At 37.5% G+C, this 22,039-nt stretch overlaps 1 protein-coding gene across 1 annotated transcript in view; it reads left to right on the top strand.

Annotated features, from left to right (window-relative positions):
• Nucleotides 1-22,039, top strand: part of SI (sucrase-isomaltase) — a 107,482-nt gene that overhangs the window by 73,495 nt on the left and 11,948 nt on the right. Inside the window, exons 32-39 of the mRNA XM_070946468.1 lie at nucleotides 1,405-1,512; nucleotides 3,979-4,041; nucleotides 5,147-5,281; nucleotides 7,167-7,251; nucleotides 8,082-8,220; nucleotides 14,916-15,049; nucleotides 16,942-16,976; nucleotides 17,065-17,181. Of these exons, the coding sequence (XP_070802569.1) occupies nucleotides 1,405-1,512; nucleotides 3,979-4,041; nucleotides 5,147-5,281; nucleotides 7,167-7,251; nucleotides 8,082-8,220; nucleotides 14,916-15,049; nucleotides 16,942-16,976; nucleotides 17,065-17,181 (816 nt within the window). The remainder of the gene's footprint in view (nucleotides 1-1,404; nucleotides 1,513-3,978; nucleotides 4,042-5,146; nucleotides 5,282-7,166; nucleotides 7,252-8,081; nucleotides 8,221-14,915; nucleotides 15,050-16,941; nucleotides 16,977-17,064; nucleotides 17,182-22,039) is intronic.

The raw sequence follows: 22,039 nt of genomic DNA on the forward strand, positions 1-22,039 counted from the left end.
GTGAGTTTGACACCCCTGCCCTAAAGTCATTTATCTGATTCTCTTCACTTATAGATATTTCTTTCAGCAATTTTAATAAAAAATTACAAGTACAGGAAGGTGACAATATTCAACCTTAGCATAGCCCCTTCCCAGTTTTGTAACATTTAGATTCCCTATATTCCATTCTAGTTGTTCTTCCTGATCAGAAATGTTTCAACTGGCAAGTCAGTATGCTAAGTACACGTCTCTCATTCATCCATCAGATATTATTAGTGTGTTCTTGGGTGCTTCTTAATTCAGTTTGAGCATCCAGCAGATTTCATTCCAGGTATTGTTGAGTAAGTTGTATAATGATTATCTGTTTCCTGACAACCATATCAACAATCTGTTTTCCTCCACTATTTTGATTGTAAATGTGACTGCCATTAATATGGTATCTGATAGGCTTCCTTTACTTTCCTTCCAATATTTTCTACCATGATTTTTCTTGTGAGTTTAACTGAGTATGATAGAAGTACATAGAAGTACAAGTACATCCATTCCTTTTATCAGCTTCTTCATCTGAATTGCGCTATTCTTTGATTGGGATTGATGCTGGAATGTTATATTTAAGCACTGAGGATTTTCCTGTATCCTGTTTTCACTATGACCATAGTAAGGATATAAAATCTCTTACATTTAATCTTTACTTCAGTTAAAATTTGGATGAAATACCACTTCTAAGAAAAAGAGAATCCACTGTGTCTTTTTTTTCTCCTCTGCTTCAAAGTCCCATTTACACTTTCTAGCTTATCTTGTGCTCTTCACTATAGAGTAGTTTATGAGGAAAGTATAAAGAGCTTGCTCTGAAAGCCCAAAAGTGGAAGCACTTTTGGACAACGTGAAGTTCTTCCAAGAGAAAGGTATGTTGCCTCTTTATAACATTGTCCTTCTACATCAGACTGACTCGTAAATTGTCAGGGAACTCTTTAAATAATCCCTTCCATTTAATTGATCTCATTATAGAGATATAGAACTCCAGTTCTCCAGTAATGGTTAAGACATCAGTCTAGGAAGAGAGGGATTATGAGTTCTAGTCCTGCCTTAGGTACAAAGTTATCTGGCTGACGTTGGGTCAGTCACTCTCTCTTAGACATAGGAAGAAGACAATGACAAAGCATTTCTCAATAACCTTGCAAAGAAAACTACAGAAACTTGTCCAGGCAGTCACTAGGAATCAACAATAATTTAAAGGAAGGAAGGAAGGAAGGAAGGAAGGAAGGAAGGAAGGAAGGAAGGAAGGAAAGAAGGAAAGAAGGAAAGAAGGAAGGAATAGCAGTTATATTTGCCATCTCCACAGTTGATATGTTTTCACTATACGTGCTATATGTTGTACTTCCTAAATTTAGATGTAAATCTAAAGACATACTGTTTTCATTTCAGGATCCAGCCATCTCAGGGAATGAAACTAATTATCCTGCTTTCACAAGAGGACTTCAGGATGATGTTTTCATTAAGTGGCCTAATAGCAGTGACATTATGTGGGGAAAGGTAATATTTTATAAACGTAATATTGTACCTTGTATTTGTGCCAAAGAATAGCACTCAATATAGCTAACTATTTTCCTTCCTTCCTTCCTTCCTTCCTTCCTTCCTTCCTTCCTTCCTTCCTTCCTTCCTTCCCTCCCTCCCTCCCTCCCTCCCTCCTTCCCTCCCTTCCTTTTTAGAAGTTGCCCAATTCAATTGATTCTGGACAGCTAATGATACAAGCAAACAATAAAAATATTCCCAGTAAGATGACATGATCTGATAAAATAGAACCAAACAAAAAGAACAAGTTCTGATTATAAAAAAAAAAACAGCTAAAGAAATTTCTTATTCCCGGCCTTAGGGAAATAATCATGTCCTTGAGAGTGATTTCATCTTCAGATTTCAGCACAGTCCAAGAAAAACTGAGTGACTCTAGGACCGTGATGGCGAATCTATAGAACGCATGCCACAGGTGGCATGCAGAGCCACTTCTGCAGGCACGTGAGCTGTTGCCTAGATCAGCTCCACCACACATGTGTGCGTGCCTCCTGCTGGCCAGCTGATTTTTGGGCCTCGACCGCACATGTGGGAGATTCATGCGCATGCCCCTGCTGCCCCTCCCCTCCCAGGAGTCTCCACGCAGCCTGTTTTGGATGCCAGGTAAGTATAGGGCTTGCGTGGAGGCTGTGGGATGGCAAAAAATGGGCCTACTAGAAGTCCGGAAATGGGCTGTTTCTGGCCTCCGGAGGGCCTCCGGAAGGCGTCTGGATGGCCAGGGGAAGCTGTTTTCACCCTCCCCAAGCTCCAGGAAAGCTTCCAGAGTCTGGGGAGGGTGAAAAATAGGCCTAACAGGCCTACCAGAAGTCCAGAAATGGGCCATTTCCAGCCTCTGGAGGCTTCAGGGAGGCTTGCTAGGCCCAAAATGGGGCATGGGGGGTTTGTGCGCGCATGCACGGGGGGCACGGGGCATGCACAGGAGGTGGGAAAGTGCAGGTGGGGTCATGCGCACATGCATGGGGTGTGTGGCATGTGGCGGAGCATTGCATAATGGGTGTGGACATGCTCGCACATGACCACCCCCATGCTCCCCCTGCTTTTGGCACATGGTGGCAAAAAGGTTTGCCATCTCTGCTCTGCTCTAGGCTGTTTTACCTAGTTTGATTCCACAGACCGTTAATTTTTGAATGTGGATATATATGATGGCACTATCACAGACAGACCCAATGTACAATCTGGGTGTCCTCCTGGACTTGTGACTGTTGCTTGGAGAACACGTGGCAGACGTGACTAGGAGGACCTTTGCATGATTATGTATCACTTGCACTTATTCCTGAATTGTGTGAGTTCCTGAATTGTCTGAGGCCACAGTCACTCAATCCCTTTTGATTGGATCAATCAATCCCTTCAGACTGGATACTGAAACATGCTATTTAAGAACTTTCAGAAACATCAGTTGATGCAGCATTCAGTGTTGCAGGCAGTGTATGGCATTGGTTATTTAGTACTGCAAGCTACAGTGGCCCTCAGTGTGCTTCTGACTGCAACTCAAGGTGCTGGTTACCACCTGTAAGGCCATTCATGGCTTGGGACTGGTTACTTATAGGATTATCCAGATGTTGTTAGTTGATGAAAGTCAGTTGGCAGGGACCAAAAGGAGAGGCTTTTTTGTAATGTGTCCATATCCTTGGAATATCATTCTCTCTGTGATTAGGTTAGCCCTTTGCTAATGGCTTTGTGTGGCCTTGAAAACCAATTTCTGGGCCTGGATTTGTGGCCATTAATGTGTGATAGAACCCATCTCTTGGTTTTCTTGTGATCATTTTATGATATGCTCATCTGTCTTTATTTTTATATTAGGGAAAGAAAGAAAGAAAGAAAGAAAGAAAGAAAGAGAGAGAGAGAGAGAGAGAGAGAGAGAGAGAGGAAGGAAGGAAGGAAGGAAGGAAGGAAGGAAGGAAGGAAGGAAGGAAGGAAAGAAAGAAAAAAGAAAGAAAGAAAGAGGGAAAGTGAGAGAGAGAGAAAGGAAGGAAGGAAGGAAGGAAGGAAAGAAAGAAAGAAAGAAAGAAAGAAAGAAAGAAAGAAAGAAAGAAAGAAAGAAAGAAACCAGAAACAGTCAAAAGCTGAAATATTTAAAGCAGATTGCAGACCCTTTTCTATGCAAGACAAAGACAATAACTAAGATAGCTGCTGTGTTATGTATGCCAACTACATGACAGCTGGAAGATACAGCTTTTTTTTTTTTTTGCTGGACCACCCATTTGTTCCTACTCCCATTACTGAACAGCCCCATAATCCATAAACCCAAGTTCTCTGACATACAAAGAATGAGCATCCTTGCATCACCATTCCGTCCATCGCTCAGGTAAGAGCCCAAGTTGGTAACAATGAAAGGCAAATGAATTTTGACAGTGGATTATTTCTAAGAAAAAGTCTTCCTTTCCTTTAATTATTTTATAAAGCTAATTATTTTAAATGTTTTTTTTTTAGGTATGGCCATATCTTCCTAATATTTTTATAAATTCATCATTCAACTGGGATGATAAAGTGAAAGTAAGTGTAATTTATTCATAAACTGCCTTGGTAAAAAGATCCCAAGCAAATTCTCATACTAATAAAATCTATTAACCCTTTAGTAGTAATAGTAGTAGCAATTATAGCAAAAACCAACATAACTTCAGTCGCATTGTAGAAAATCTGCAATTGGAAGAAGCTGGATGAATGTACTCTGATCTGTAGGTTGTTAAGTATAATCTCTGAATGCCTGAATGGTCAGTTCTCTGGGTTTATTTTGAGACAGATTAAAGTTAGATTAAAAATCACAAAGCTTATATCACATGGGGAAAGCATTATTAAAAAAACACAGCAAAGCTGCTGCTCCCTGAATCTCACAGCAAAGATACAAAGGTTAAGATTCAAAGAACTTTGGAACTCATTTATAAGCCCATTGGAATTTATATACATCCCTTCGCAATCCCCCTTATAATGAGGCAAAGTCTCTTGATTACCTTGTATAGTATTTAATACCAGTGTCTGCTATTAAATACCAGCTGCTCGGATGCAGCAGTAGAAAAGAACTATTGACATAGAATACTTGACCAGTTGACCCGATTCAGCAGGCTTTTCTTTCATACATATTGCATGAGAAGAGTTTCATAAAAAGTCTGGGGATTTGTTAGAGAATGGAAAACAGTTCTAGTGTGGGAACATTCAAAACCCCATATGGGTTTTATCAGTCCAAAACATGTTTACTCATAAGCAAGTTCTGCTGATTTCTGGGTGACTTTTTGGAATTGGGTCAGTCTAGTTTAATGGGAAAAAAAGTTCTAAAGGGTGATATGATAGCAGTGTTCCAATATCTAAGGGGCTGCCACAAAGAAGGAGGAGTCAATCTATTTTCCAAAGAACCTGAAGACAGAACAAGAAGCAATGGATGGAAACTAATCAATCAGAAAACCAATTTAGAAATAAAGATAAATTTCCTTAACAATTAATCAGTGGGGGATTGCCTTCAGAAGTTGTAGATATTTCATCACTGGAGGTTTTTCAGTTGAGATTAGACAACTACTTGTCTGAAATGGTATATATCAACAGAAATTTAGTTTCTAATACATGGAATGTTTTGTTTTTTTCTTTATATTTTTTTGCTTCTCTTCAGTTTTATAGTGCCTGGACTGCTTTCCCAGATTTTTTTCGGAAATCTACAGTTCAGTGGTGGAAAAAAGAAATTGAAGAAGTCTACAATAACCCCACCGATCAATCACAAAGCATCAAGTTTGATGGCCTGTGGATTGTAAGTTTCTATCTTTATTTTTTATTTTTTAATTTGTCAAGAATGTATTAGGTAATATATATAAGTATAAGCATGAATTGAATACATAAAGTATATGAATAGAGGAAACATTAGGACAGAGACAGTAGGCACGCTGGTGCTCTTATGCATGCCCCTCTCTGTTTTCTCTCGGTATTACTCCCCGAATGCACCCCCCCAAATATCTCTCTATGCTATCCTTTGTTAAATACAGATTGGCCTTTCTAAAGGCATGTTTTACTGTGATCCCCTCGAATGTCCTAGATAGCAGGTGCTCAGGGGGAGTGAAATCCACCCACTGTTTATGTGACGGCTGATCTCCGGAATCGTTGGCTCACATCGTATTTACATGCCCCCATTATCGGGAGGTAAGGTCAGAACTTATCTCTCCCATTTGCCAAAGATTTCTTGGATTATCTGAAAGTCTTAGTCTTCGCCTCCTACTCCAAGATACTGATTTTAAGATTACACTAAAGGTAGCAAAAAATTTTGCTGCAGTCCTGGGATTTAAGAGCCGGGGGAAGGGATGGGCTGGACCCATTGACTGAGGTTAGCTTTATTGATTGCCAGCGGTTGAGTTAGCTGGTGGTTGTAAAAAGTGCCGTTGTGTGGATTTTATGCAAATTGCAATTACAATTTTAATTGACTATAGTCCATATAGATTGGAGCTAAAAATTTAAAATACATGAACTGTGAGTTTGATGGAGTGGTTTCCACCACTGATCTTGTTGCCGTTCTGCAATTCAGTCTGGTCATGTGCCAGCTATGTGACTTGGATGTTCTGGTTTTTTTGGTCTATGACCGCAATAAAGTATGCTGCTGCTGCTTATGCATGCCCCTTACAAACCACTTAGGAATGGGATGAGGTCAACAGTAGACAGTCTAAGGTTAAAGTTTTAGGGGTTTGGGGATGAAACCACAGAGTCAGGTAGTGTATTCCAGGCATTGACCACTCTGTTGCTGAAGTCATAGTTTCTGCAATCGAGTCTGGAGCGGTTCACATTAAGTTTGTATCTGTTGTGTGCTTGTGTATTGTTGTGGTTGAAGCTGAAGTAATCACTGACAGGTAGGACATTGTAGCAGATAATTTTATGATAATCTTGCATAATGTTTTATTTGATAAATTTAGTAACATTATTTCCAGTTCATGTTTTCTACATTAATCAGCATTTTCAGACATCACATTTAATTTAACATTAAGAAAATATTATTTTCTTACTGCATTGGATACTACATTACCAAGGGGAGCTTGGTAATTCCCACTAATTTTCTATTCCCAGTCATTATTAATGCAACTCATATGGAAGGCTTTAGTTTGGGAAATGGTTTCTAAAATATAGAAATTTGATGACCAAACAAAGAAACCATTAAATAAAATGAATAATTCAGCTGAAATGAATGATTGTAGTTTGGTTTTTTTACTGGCAGTAATGGGTAAATCCATGTCCCATTTCAATATGCTAATCTATATGTGTATGACATTCTATTCCATATATACACTGATTTATATTACACACACACTTAAATATCCTTTGGAGCATTCTAAATCAAGTAGTCAGGCAGTTCAAATGAATGTAAAGGTTTATTGCAAACTTATGCTCTCTACAAGAATCTTTATTAATGTAGTGCCTATTTGCTAATGGTCAATTTCTGCTATCTTGGACTTTACAGTTTATTTCAACATAGCATATCATTCATATAATTTTATGAATAATATAAACTAGAAACAAGTAATATAATTTCATTCAAAATTTGCATACAATTTTCAAATGAATCATCTAGCTATAATATTAGGTATATACTTCATAAAAAGTCAGTGAAAATTTTAATTAACAGTCTGTGTGTCTTATTCATTTTATTATTTAAGGATATGAACGAACCTGCAAGTTTTGTCAATGGTGCAGTTACTGGTTGTAGGAGCTCTGAACTAAATAATCCAATATATATGCCAGGTAATTATAATTGTAATACAGGATTCTAATCTTTTGGAATGTTGATAAATATGAGGCCAAAATATTAACACACCCTGAATTTATATTAAGCCAAACTTTCTAAAATGAACATTTTTAGATTCAATCAGACACATGATGCTGGTAAAAGTATTTTGGAAATAGTGCTATTATTCTAGCTCAGTGATGGCTAACCTTTTTGCCATCGTGTGCCAAAAGCGGGGGGGAAAGCGGGGGGATCGTGTGCGTGCATGCCCACACCCATAATTCAATGCACACCCATGCCCCACCCTTCCGCAAATGTGCACATGCTCCCCCCGCGCTCCCCCTGCTTTTGGCACGCGATGGCACAGTGGGCCCATTTTACTCTCCCCAGACTCCAGAGGCTTTCTAGGAGCCTGGGGAAGGCAAAAATAGCCTTCCTCAACACCCCCCGGAGGCCCTCTGGAGGCCGGAAACAGCCCATTTCCCAACTTCCAGTGGACCCGGAAGGCCTGAAAATCAGCTGGCCAGCGGGCACATGTATGCTGGAGCTGACCTAGGGCAATGCTCGTGTGCCCTCAGATATGGCTCCACGTGCCACCTGTGGCAACCGTGCCATAGGTTCGCCATCACAGTTCTAGTTCTTCCATATACTTTTGGCTAAGTTTTGTCACAAATTTATTATGCATGTTGTGTATACAATATTTCACTGATGTAAAATCACTGAAGGCCAAGCCATATAAAATATTTTACCTAAAAGAGTAGAAATTTACATTTTTAAATTTCAGACATAGATTTATCTGGTTCTGTTAACTTTCTTGAATTAATTAATTAATTAATATTTTTATCAGCCATTCTGGGAAAACATGTGGGACTGAATGAGAAAACCATATGTATGGAAAGTGAACAAATTCTGCCTGATGGAAGCCCAGTTCGACATTATGATGTCCACAATTTATATGGGTGGTCACAAACTAAGCCTACCTATGAGTAAGTAATCTTTCTCTGAGTAGTAGCAACACTTTAATAATTATTTAGTAGTGCTTATAGTGGTTGTTTCATTTAATCAGTAGAATCCTAATTTACTTGAGTTAATTTGCATGAGAGATTAAAAGTTTATACATGTACAGTATATTAGTTTAATTCTTTTTGTATTGTTTCAGTAAAGGGATAATATCATTTAAATGTGTAGTTCTTTAAATTGTTCTGCGAATATTAAAATGCTTTAACATTATAGCTAGAGTTATAGGATGAATCGTATGATAGATACCTGCAATTGAAGATTTGTTGAAAAATGATCTGAGTTTTTGAGATTTAATTCATCTGTTTTTAGACCCATCTCTGTAACAGAAATTACTGACTATAACTGGCATATCCAAGAATGTAATACGAAGGGCAAGAATTTTTTTAATTTTTATATTTCTATCCTGCTCTTCAAGGAATTCCTCACTTTAACAAAGTCCAGCAGAAATAGCTTTTCCATAGACCAGATATCAAACAAGTGATCTTAGGTATATTTGTCATTCCTTAATATTATGCTTTATAGCATTTTGCAATATAGTCTGGTATCTGAAAATCCCAGTGAACTACTTTCTAAATTTATCACTTGGATCACTTACATTTATAAGGAGGAAATTGTCTTTAGTTGCCAGTAATGTGCAAAAGTTAGGCTAAACTATAACTTACTGTTCTGACCCAGCTTCCCAAATACGACAAACCCTCTGAAGTTAACTCAAAGATTCCTTTATTAGGAGTGCCAGCAGCCCCAGCAAAAAGTTTCTCTCTCACTGCAGGCTAACAAGTCTGTCCGGCAGGGAGATTAATAGTTGTCTGCCACATCTATTCATTTCTACCACCTGCCTTTTATCCCCAGAGCTAGGGTGGGGCTTCGCTAGCAGCAATGGCTCTTCCTTCCCATGGATTGATGCACAGATTTTCACTGTTCTCTTCTCCTCTGCCTTCTGCGCAGCTGCGCGTCAGGCACTGAACCCAGCTGTTCCTCCTCTTCCTCATCAGCCACCTCCGGACCTGGGGGCTGTTGACTCTCCATCTGGGGGCTGACGGATGGCCCAGGCTCTGCCCCTCTCCATCTCTCTCTCTCCCTCCCTCCCTCTCTCTCTCTCTCTCTCTCTCTCTCTCTTCAAGCTCCATTCCCTCTTCCCCCCCTTGGAGCTCTCAGATTGCCTTGATGCTGACCCTGACTCCCACGCCTCCTTCTCATCTGATTTTGTTGCTGGAGGGGCCAGTGGCCGATAGGCCACAACACTTACACACAAAGTTGGCCTAAGATACTTTGCTGTCTGAGATAACAGGCTGCTGCCACTTCATGGATTGAATATTTCTTTAATACTGATGACAGAATTCTCTCTTTTATTTGAAAGTAGCAGACTAGTTAGGAAGAACAAGCCATAATTCCAACTCTACAATCACAGCATATCGTAGCTGCTTTTTGAAAATAATATATCCTATGTGGTTTATAGACACGTTCTAGGTATGCACAGGGGGCATATGGTTATATTGAAATCTGAGCTCAGCTATGAAACTTGTAATGTTCATTCACTGTTTCCTTGTAATAACATTATTAAGAAAGAGCATGTCCCCTCTGCCCAATTTAGACATTCCAGAGTAAAAAAGTTAATTTCCTAGGTACCATGAGTACCATACAACTTCAACCTTCAATAGTAGCTGAGTGCTATGGGGACATTTACCTTTCCAGTTTGACTGGCCTTTTATGCTCTGCTGTCTTCTTACTAAATCTGCAAGTATGTTGGGACAGAATATTAAGAGACCCAGCTATTCACCTAGTTGTGAGCAATTATCTATACATATTTCCTCTGTAAAATGTTATGAAGTTGCTGACCTGTTTCTAAAATAAAATGACCGAGCTAATATTTTGAATACAGCTCTATGCGGATGTTTATGCCCATGTCACCAAATTGTCCTGGTGCTTTCAGATACAGTTTATTGCGTTTATGAGATGGATTCATTTTGAAACATAATCTGCAAAGGCCAACTTGAGACACTCCTGTGTGATGAACCAGCCATGAACTGTAATAAAAAGGGCTCTGTCATTCACCGACGACATGAAACAGTTTTCAACTTCTCAATGTGCCATTAAGAGTGTAGCACAAGGAATTGGAGAAGAAAATAATCTCTTGTTCCAAGTTTAGTGTGTGATGGACTGCTTTAATTAAAAAGCTGGTATTGTTTGTCTAGGATTCCATGTAGGATATGCAGAATGATTGTTTTAAATTAAGTGCTCTGTATACACGTTCATAAATTAATAATCTTAGCAATTCACTTTTTTTAAAAAAGGCAAATGTTAAAGAGGGGCAAGAGGGTAGATATAAAGGACAAAAACAGACAAATACTAGTGCTTTAACACTGTATTTTGTCTGTTCCCAAACATCTTTGAGACATGGTGGCTCAGTGGCTAAAATGCTGAGTGTGTCGATCGAAAGGTCGGCAGTTCAGTGGTTCAAATCCCTAGTACCTTGTAACAGGGTGAGCTCCTGCTACTTGTCCCAGCTTCTACCAACCTAGCAGTTCAAAAGCATGTAAAAAATGCAAGTAGAAAAATAGAGACCACCTTTGGTGGGAAAGTAACAGCGTTCCGTGCGTCTTTGGCATTTAGTCATGCCAGCCACGACCACGGAGACATCTTCAGACAGTGTTGGCTCTTTGGCTTTGAAACGGAGATTAGCACTGCCCCCTAGAGTCAGGAACGACTAGCACATATGTGTGAGGGGAACCTTTACCTTTAAACATCTTTATGACACACTAATTCCTGATTGAGATACTTTGTGTTTGAAACAATGCCAGATCGAAGGATAATATATCTAGGTTGTTTACCCTGCAATTCTGTGAACAGAGAACAGCCTTCCCTCCAAATTAGTCATAATGACCTTTGGATAAGTTTCCTATTGCATGAAAAAAGAGAGGCGGAAAAAGATTGCAGTGTCCACCTGAGTGAACACTGTATCTGGTGGCATCTAACATTTCATTGACAATCACAACTTTTATAAAACTGCTGATGAGAAAGGAATGAATTTCAGATTTGCCTGTTGCCAGCTAGATCAAATATTACTTGAATGTCATCAGCAAACAATAATTCAGCACTAGATGTAAATGGTATCTTAGATGAAGCTGAAAATGAAGGATTAAATTTTGGGTTTCTGTGTCCGTGTGCATGTGCAGTTCCTTCAAAATAATAGTATTAATATACAGAATACGTGACACTCCTCTGACTCTTATTTATTGATGAAATATTTCCTGATTTATCTTGTCCTTCACTCCAGCATGAATCCTATTTTGAAACTGCAAAAATAATATACAAAGGTTAAATTGTCAAACTTTAAAACAGAGCGAGAGTGAGGGAAAGTGCAAAGCTAAAATCACTGAAAGGCCAAGTGGTGCACCAACACAAAACACAACAACCTATCAGAAGGAAGGGAGGAAATTAGTCTGATCTCTTCAGATAAAGGTTAAGTAGGGAGCACAGGAAGGTTGGTTCCTGTGCTGTCACCTCTTAGCTTCTCTTGCTAGAGAGGCTTATAGGAAGGCTTTCAAAGGAAGTAATAAATTTTACAAAAGTTCAAGTGGGATGGAGGTGGGCTTTCATGTATCCCCACTGAAGATGTGACAATGGTTCACTTTTGTCTAACACACGCACACAAACAAACTGAAGATGTGTAATTTAAACCAAGGGAATGTAATAAGGTCAATCAAAGTATACGTTAGACAGAAATTCATTTGCTTGTGTGGAAGATTCAGAGAGTTGCTCAATTTTTAAAATTACAATGCCAGCAGCGTTCCTCAAACAGAAGTTATACAGACCAACAAAACTCCACATCATATATAATTAAAAAAACATATCTAATCAAAAGAAACCAAATGTATGTGTGTGTACATTTAGATAGTTATACGGCTATTCACCCCACCAATATGACTCTGGGTGGCATATACAGATTAAAAACTAGGGTAAGAGACCAATCAGAGACAAGGGGAAAAAAAATCTTTCAAAGGTCAGATACTGCCATAAGAAAGGTTCCTCTCCCAAATCCCCTCAGATGACATTGCTTCAGGGAAATGACCACGTCCATCATGTGAGAATTAGTAGGATGATCAGAAACAGCAGGTTCAACAAATAACACAGTTCTATACCATACAGACCTTGGTAGGCAATAATAACCACCTTGCTTCATACCCAGAAACATATTGGGAGTCAGTCCAATAGTACTGCATGAGTGTACCATGATATGTTCCCAATTACCTGCACTGCAGGTACATACCTGATATGCTCCTAATTACCTGCACTGTCACATGTGACCATCCTGTACCAAATGAAATCCAAAACCTGTAGAGAATTCCTGGAAGCTTGGCACTCGGGCAAATTGACCATCAACAGGCACATGGAAACAAAAAAAAATCTGAACTTTCTAGAAATGCAGAACACTTTACATAGGACTACCCTGGAAGAGTATTTGGAAGCTACAACAGGATTCTGGTTATTTGAGGAAGCATCTCATCCCAAAGGGACTGGTCTGTCCCCCCCTGTGCCAGCAAAGGGGGCATGCTGCATCAACTAGGAAATTTCTGTTGGCAGGATCCAGGAAAGCCTTCTCCACCATGGCTCCTGCCCTTTGGAACATATTCACTTCCCTGAAGTGAGATCTGTTCCTACTCTTTTGACCTTCCCTAAGAACTGAAGACCAGGCTGTGCCAACTTGATGCCCAGTGAGGAAGTATCACACTGGAGGTGGTTGATGAATTAAGAGAAAATCCCACCTTCACCCCCACCCCAAATATCCACCTCCTTTTCTCCCCATCTTCTAACTGCAACTTTACTTTGGATTGTAATTCTATTTTTCATTGTTTTTAGAAATATTTATATTTTATTTTTACATTGCTTTTAATGTTATAAACAGACTCACTTCAAAGTGAGATGGGCAGCCACCAGAACAAACAAACAAACAAATAAATAGACATCCATATACCATTCGAAGGAGACAATCACCAAGTGAAAAGGAAACTATTTCAGCAGCAATCAACACCCAGATGAGCAGAGATTAACACCAAGATTAACATTAGACCAACAATCAAGCAATAAATAATACCCCAATCAAGAAACAGCCAAACAGGCTAACAGTAAAATGCCCAACCAAAGAACTACCAAGATCACTCCCACTAAAACTGAAACAAGCCACTAGAACAGGAGTGTCAAACTCACATCATCACAGCATCATCATGTGATGTATTGGAATTATTTCCCCTTCATTAAACCGAGCATGGGTGTGGGTATCATGTGACACATCCGGCCTGCAGCCTGGGAGTTTGACAGCCCTGCACTAGAATATAAAATGAGAGCAAACACCACTGATAATGTTACCTTGTTTGGGTAATGAAATGTCTGAAAGAAAACAACCAAGCTCAGAGAACACCAATGACTCCTCAAACATTACCTTGTTTGGAAATCAGAATAATGTTATAATAGGTGTACTGTATGTATGTATGTATGTATTGATAACTTCCTTTTTTATTTTTATTTTTTCATATTGTTTCTCACTCGGTATTGATGAAAAAGAATATTTTCCTAAATTTCTTTCCCAGCAGAATAGAATTTTAGAGGAATTATTATGAGTAGAATGCTATGTGATTCCACTAATTTAGTTACAAGGTGGCTGAGGGCTGTGTGTGAATATCTTTTGCTATATAATCATCTCTCAGCAGTCTTCTTTAATTAAATCCCAAGAGACGATATAATGAAAACATTCCTCCAATTGAGCTTTTTCAAATTGGGAAGCGTAGGCAGTTGAAGAGGATTCAGCATGATAGAAAAATGTGTTAGAGAAAACAACAACAGGAATAGCACTCTGAATTATCTCCAACAATAAAATCAGTTGAAAAACACTGCAGGAAAAGATTCTGAGAGAAAGAATTTCTCTTCCTCATTCCGAGAGAAAGATAGAAATACATAATCTTTTGTAAGATTTTGTAAGATTTTGTAAAACTCCAGAGACATTTCAAGGCCCAACTGCCTCAGTATTTATGGATATGTCAGTCCTATAGGCTAGACTAGACTAAGGATCAATGTCATATAGGTCTACAACTACTTTAAATAGAACAGCTATAGTAACATAATCTTTCAAATATGTGTGTGCTACTGTCTCCATCATTTTTATCAGTATGTGAATTAGGGTAGAACCTGTGTGAGCTGATTTCTCAAGTTAATTTCTTAGAATGGGTTTAAACCATACTTGTTTGATCATCCCCTTATCATCCCACTGTCTTTCATTCAGTTTCTATCAGTTCTGTGTGACCTCTATATCAAATAAGTCTTTCAGCTTTGCCTTGCCAAATCCCATATTGCAACAGAGAATTTACTCTGAGCAGTTTCTCAACTCAAAGTTAGGGAAATAGCATACAGAACAAAAGGATATCTTTTCCTTTATTCAAATATCTGATTTGCAGGCATTTAGAATTTAAAATTTTGAAATTTAAAATTTAGAATATTTTATGAATTCTATATCCGCGTTCCTATTAACAATGGTTGCATGTCTGTATTTAAAACTCTTGCTGCACCCTTGTTGCAATGGTCTTAACTATTTGCATTGTATTTTTGCTTCTAAATATATATCATGGTTTTTAATGACTCACCCTAAATGTTGGTTTACTCCTGTTATTAGGGCTCTGCATAGTATCACAGGGGAACGTGGCATTATCATTTCTCGTTCAACATATCCATCGAGTGGCAAATGGGCAGGGCATTGGTTAGGTGATAACTTTTCAAAATGGGACCAACTTTACAAATCCATAATTGGTAAGTGAAAGCTAAATTGCATGCAGTTAGTAGGTTTTATGTAAACAAATACTGTTTATAAAACTTTAAGTAACAGACACTTAATATAAGTAATATAAAGTTACTCTTAATGCTTATCTACTCACTTTTGCAGTGGATTACATACATTTTTGTAGTCATCAGGTTTATTTATGTGCCTCATTTCTGGATATATCAGCAACGTATAATTAATGAAATAGGCTGTTTTTGAATATTACGAAATAAAAATCCTGAAAAATACTCATCAGGAACATTTAATCATCTCTGTTCCTAATGAATTAAACTTCAGTCTTAATACATTGAAAACTTAACAATTGCATTTTTGTCACCTTATATTTTCTTCCAGATGAGCACAATAGGTATGCAATGAAAGTATTGCATGTGAAACTGAATATTTTCATATTCCATAACACTATTCTTAGGTCCATTTAGCACACAAAGTATTTTTCCTTCCTCATTATACCATTATATCATGTACTTAATACATGATTAATTATATTTCAATGAGTCCAATTAAGGAAAACATTCAGGTTGCACTTTCTGGAATTTGCATGTGGTGTTATTATATTCTTCTACATTTATGAAACATGCCCCGAATAAATAGCAATAGCAGTAGCACTTAGACCTAATTCCTCTTCATAGTCCTTTACAGCCCTCTCTAAGCAGTTTAGAGTATTAGCATATTGCTCCCAATAATCTGGGTCCTTATTTTATCAATCTTGGAAGGATGGAAGGCTGAGTCAACCTTGAGCCAGTCAGGATCGAACTCCTGGCATTGGGCAGTGAATTAGCCTGCAATACTGCATTCTACCGATGCCCCACCACAGCTCTTAAGTACTTCTTTTTGCATTGTATCTTCATCAATAAACTTGTAATTGGGCATTTTTTTTAAAAAAAGAATCCACTGATAAATAATTTCTCTTATAAGAAAAAACCCATAAAGTAATATTAAATTAAATTAAATTTAAAAAGTGCATAATAATTCTAACTTGAAACATATCAAATTTGGGGGGAATCCTTCTAGTCTATCTTCTGAAGAAAAGCAGATGGATTTAGGATTTTCTGTAAGTTTCCAGTTTCCAATTCTGTATAATATGTATAACAGTTTTTTTAATGTAAAACATGAAATGTAACAAAATGGATATAAAATATGTAACAGAATTCATTATAATCTACCAATATAGCCTCCTGATCATATCATTTTGCTCTTAGAATTAAAAATTCATTGAATATCTTGAATATATTATAAAATTGCATATATATATATATATATATATATATATATATATATATATATATATATATATATATATATAAATTTGATTTATATGCCGCCCTTCTCAGGGCGGCTTACAATGCATTAAGCAATAGCCTTCATACTTTTGTATATTAATACAAAGTCAGCTTATTGCCCCCACAAACTGGGTCCTCATCCAACCTACCTTAGAAAGGATGGAAGGCTGAGTCAACCTTGAGCCTGGTAAGATTCGAACCTGCAGTAATTGCAGGCAGCTGTGTTAATAACAGGGTGCTTTAGACCACTGTACTACCAAGGCTCTATTATATATTAAAACACATACTACAGAAAGTTACATATATAAAATGTGTACATTGAGAAAATTATACTAAAGCCAAAATTTATTACAGAAAACTGCACTGGAAAACAAATGTTTTTTTTTTTTTTTTTAATATCTTGCAGAAGATTGAGTGGAACCAAACAATACTTGTAATTTTAATATAGACTGGCTTTAGACTGAGGAATGTACCCCCAATTAAAACCAAAACAAAATCCTTAATGTCCTATAAGAGGTTAATATAGTGATTATTAAAAGACAAATCATTTGCTAAAACAGTGTACTATTTTTTTTTTTCAGGTATGATGGAATTTAGCCTTTTTGGAATATCCTATGTAAGTTTAATTCACAATAATTTCAATTGTTTCTTTATATTGTTTTTTAAAAGTGAGACTAATATTTAAATATTTTTATTATGTACAGACTGGGGCAGATATCTGTGGCTTCAATGACAATACAACATATGAAATGTGTGCTCGTTGGATGCAGTTGGGTGCCTTTTATCCATATTCCAGAAATCATAATGGCATTGGATTTATAGTAAGTTTAGAAAATGTGGTTTTTAGTATTGACATTGCCTAACGTGGTGAAAATTTCCTTCAGCAGAACCTCTGGTTCATGCTTTAAAATGCTATAGCTGTATCAAGCCATTATTCATGTTTTTGTCTGCCTCATTAGAAGTGATAACACAAGAAGAAAATACTAAACAAAAAGTAATAACTGTGATTGGTTTAGTAAAATCTGCAACTAAATTAGGGACTTTGGCTAATTTAACATTAGCGCAAAGCCTTGGCTCACCTTAAATTTGACTCAATTTGACTTAAGGTTGATTAAATTTGACTTAAGGTTGACTCAGCCTTCCATCCTTTCGAGGTAGGTAAAATGAGGACCCGGTTGTGGGAGCAATAAGCTGACTTTGTATAAAAAAGAACACCACTTGTGGGGGGGGGGCAAAAGCCCTACTAAGCAGGTATATACAAAAGTATGAAGGCTATTGCTTAACGCATTGTAAGCTGCCCTGAATCTCCGGAGAAGGGCGGCATATAAATCGAACCAATAAAGTAAATAAATAATAAAATAAATAAATAAATAGGAGTAACAGCCCCCACAGCTGCTCTAACCTATTCTATCTTGTTAGACTGTGTCATCTCCATTTTCTTGATCTATATGAGAGATAGGATTGGCTCCCAAATCTTTACATATGAGTAGGGCATGAAAGTAATCAGAGTTAATATATATATATTTGCATGTACGAACTTCCTTAAAAATGCTATAACTAAGGAAAACTAATAACCAAATAATTCATGCAGATAATCATCTTCTGATCTGGGAAAGTCATTTCCCAGATTGGAAAGTCTGTTGTTTGGAAGATGAAAGTGACACATTAAGAAAAAAAAATGGAGTAAACTTCTCTCTGTTGGAAGGTCATCACTCTGCACATACAAAGCCAAGGGAGGCAACTCTGGATCAGAATAAAATTAAGACACTAGTCTTATGCAAAACAACTAAAATTTCCTCCAGCAAAGTGATTTATTCAATGAAGGTTATCTGATTTGTTTTGCTAAAACTAAGAAGCTACCCAATTTGCCATGGCAAAGCAATTTGGGTAGCCTCAAACTACTTTGGATCATTGATGCAGTAAAAAACAACAACATTTCTCAGCCTTCTCTGGAAACATTTACCAAAGTATTTCAAGTACTGGGCAGCTTCAAGATAGCCTATAGCACGTGCCAAAGTCACTTAGTCTGGAAGCCTCACACTTTGTGTGAGTGAACAGTTCAAGCTGGGTGATCCCACGATGCTTGCTGATGCAGTCAACTTCAAACATTTTTTCTAGGTATCATGTGTGACTGTGAATGATGGTGATAGACAAACCTCTACCTGTCCATGTCCGCTGGACAAAGAAGTGCCTCCTATGCATCTGTAAATTTGCTGCACAGACATCCCACTTTCACTCTATCCTTATCCCTGTTTTAGCTTGTTTGTTCTGCTCTTGGGGCGGGGGAGAGTAGTGCCAAAGTGGGAAGAAACCACTGAAGATATTAAATCCAGTATCCAATGCAGGACTCTAAACTCAAGACATTCTGGATAGATGGTTGTCTAGCTTCAATCCAAAAGCATCAGGGTACACAGCATATCTCTCAGTAATTGGTTTCACCGTTGAACTATACTTCCACATAAAAAGGTCCCCTCAAAAAACATTTAATTAAGGAAGTAGGTTAAACTATTGAATCTTAAGGATTGATATAGGACATGATTAATTGATATAATTATGAGATATAGTTAGCCTTGAGAAAAGTAGGATGAAGGGAACTATGATAGCACTCTTCAAATACTCAATGTCAATAGAAAAAAGTTAAGATCTGTTTTCCTTTGTTTCAAAGTGCAGGATGCAGAATAATGGATTTTAATCATACCAAGGCTAATTCAGATTAAATGTGAGAAAAAGTATCCTAACAGTATGAGTGACAGTAGACTGTTATTCAGACAGATTGCATTTTGAATAATCAGTTGACTGGTTGTGTTTGTGGTTGATAATAAATTGAGGATGTTAAAACCTGAAAATGACTGTGACACAGAAATGGAATGGAATATTGCATCCAGTTCTGATCACCACAATAGAAAAAAGATGTTAAGACTCTGGAAAGGGCTCAGAGAAGAGCAACAAGGATGGTTAGTGGGTTGGAGACTAAAACTTATGAAGAATGGTTGCAGGAATTGGTTATGTCTTGTCTAGAGAAAAAAGGGACTAGGGGAGACAGGATATCAGTGTTCCAATATTTATGAGATTCTCAGTCATCCAGGTCATAATGTCCCAAAGATGTTTTTTAAAAAGGCAACTGTACTGTGTTTTTCCTTGTAAACATTTCGCTTCTCATCCAAGAAGTGTGAAAGAGAAGCAAAGATCCAAGTGAAGAAGGAAAAACAAAGTCCAATTGCCTTTTGAAAAAACACCTTTAGGACAGTGTTCCAATATTGGTCAAAGATATATTTTTTTTTCTCCCTTTCTCAAAAAATTAGAACCAAGGAGCATCCAATTAAATGGATTTGGGGGGACGGGGACCAGCATTTACTTGTGGAATAATACATTAATTAGCCCATGGAATTTATTGCTACACAATAAAGTCATAATGAGACTGTCTACCCTGGATTTTTTAATATATAATTAAATTTTTACTAAAGAAAAATTAAATAATAAAAACCAATAATAGATAAAAAACCAAAATACATCCACCTAAAATGATAAAATGTACCTTCTTATTGTTCATACTTCCAACATAAATTGAGGTGGCTTTATACATTCTAGACAACTTCTCAGATGACATATACCACTTTTTTCTATCAGTTATTTTTGCTCTGCCATCTTCATATTTTTCCTAACATTTTTCCTTTTCTCATTATTGATTTAAAATCCACCTACTGCACCCAAATATTTTAAGTTTTACATTATTACTTTATTCCAAGAGATTTTTCCCAAAATTATTACCAAGTCATTGGCAAATACATCTAATTTAGGGCTGGTAGCAGGAGTGAAATCTAAAATTTGTTCTGTGGGCGTGGCTTGGTGAGGGTTTAATGTGGGCATGGCCAATTTTTTTTTTTTAAACTTTTAAAACAATTTTTTCTACAACCTCTTCGGTTAAGAGGTTGTAAAAAAATGCTTTCAAAAGGCTCTGATGATCCAAGCTGAATTCCCTGATCGGCAGGGGCTTTTTTAAAAAGCCTCTGCTGATCAGGGAACTCAGCTTGGATCGTCAGAGCATTTAAAAGAAAAAAAGGGTTTTTTTTTCTTTTAAATGCTCTGACGATCTGACGATCAACTTAGCTGGGATCGTCAGAGCATTTAAAAGAAAAAAAGGGTTTTTTTTTCTTTTAAATGCTCTGACAATCCAAGCTGAATTCCCTGAAAGCCTCTGCCGATCAGGGAACTCAGCTGGGATTGTCAGAGCATTTAAGAGAGCATTGTAAGCCGCCCTGAGTCTCCGGAGAAGGGCGGCATATAAATCAAATTAAAAAAACAAAAAAATAAAAACCCTTTTTTTCTTTTAAATGCCTTTGACGAGCCGCACAATCATCAGAAGCTTTTTTTTTAACTTTTAAAAGCATTTTTTCGGCCAAAGTTGTAGAAAAAATGCTTTTAAAAGTAAAAAAAAAAGCCTCTGATGATTGTGCGGCTCAGCTGGGCATGGGGGGGGGGATTTTTGCTACTGGTTCTCTGAACCACCCGCATCCATCGCTACCGGATCAGGTGATCCGGTCCTAATCGGGCACATTTCACCCCTGGCTGGTAGTATTCAATAATCATTGCTCAGCACTGTTATATTGATACTTTAATATTCTGCAAATACCAATTGCAGAAGAATTTGTCTCCATTATCTGCTGTGAGAATTCCAAAGCCATCTGATTGGCCACCATAAGAAACAAATGCTGAGTAAGAAGGTATATAGCCTGATCCAACAGATCATGTTCTTATGATGGATTCTGGTTAATTGGATATGTTCAGATGGAAGTTGATTTAAATGGCCAATGACTCAAACTATATGGTTCTATAAACCTTAGGGTCTGCTAGAAACACAGTGCTGACTTAAATCTGCAAAAATTAAGAAGTTATGTTTCCACACGTTAGTTGTTTATAACAAAAGGGGCAAAAAAAAAGAAAGCGAGTGGGAGATAAATCTCATAAATAGGCAGAAAAATTAACCGATCTGGCCTCTGCTGGCTGCTGTATTCCAAAGTGGAGAACAGCAAGGTTAGAAATATATTGTAGAAAATAGGTTAATGGAGTATGTGGGGAAATAAATTAAGGAGGAAACAACACTTGCATACTTAATAAGACTAGTGAAGAAAGATCTAGTTTTATTGCATATTGATAAAGGACCAGAAATTCTGGCCTGCCAAATTTTAAATATTTGCTGCTGAATTAGGTGGACAGAACTGTGAAGTGATAACTGCTAGTCCACCATTCAATCTGTTGCATGGTTTTTCTTTATGAGATAGACTTTGTTCTATTGAAATATTCTTTCCCACTAATTTGCCATCCGTGAATGGTATATTTTCTAGAAAATATATATCCTTCAGTGTAACGAAGACTGTGTTGTACTTGGTTTTGCTGTCCCCTTATCATGAGTCTATGTATTTGTGCTGGTCTACATCAGTGGTGAAATCCGGCTGGATCTATCTGGCTCACGGGAGGCGGTAGGGCTCTGCCCATCCGCCGGGTCATCATTATGTCCCATTTTTGACCCTCTGCTCATTTGCAGAAGAGGGGCACGCTTACATTTCCGATAGTGGAAATGTAACGAAAGTAAGTGCATTTCACCACTGGTCTGAATGTCCAGAAAACATAGCATAGGGTACATAAACTATACTCATGGTCACATGGCTAGGAGAGATGGTG

This window comes from Pituophis catenifer, unplaced genomic scaffold (assembly GCF_029215685.1).
Source record: "Pituophis catenifer annectens isolate HBS135680 unplaced genomic scaffold, rPitCat1.0.hap2 SCAF_6, whole genome shotgun sequence".
NCBI classification, from domain to species: Eukaryota; Metazoa; Chordata; class Lepidosauria; order Squamata; family Colubridae; genus Pituophis; species Pituophis catenifer.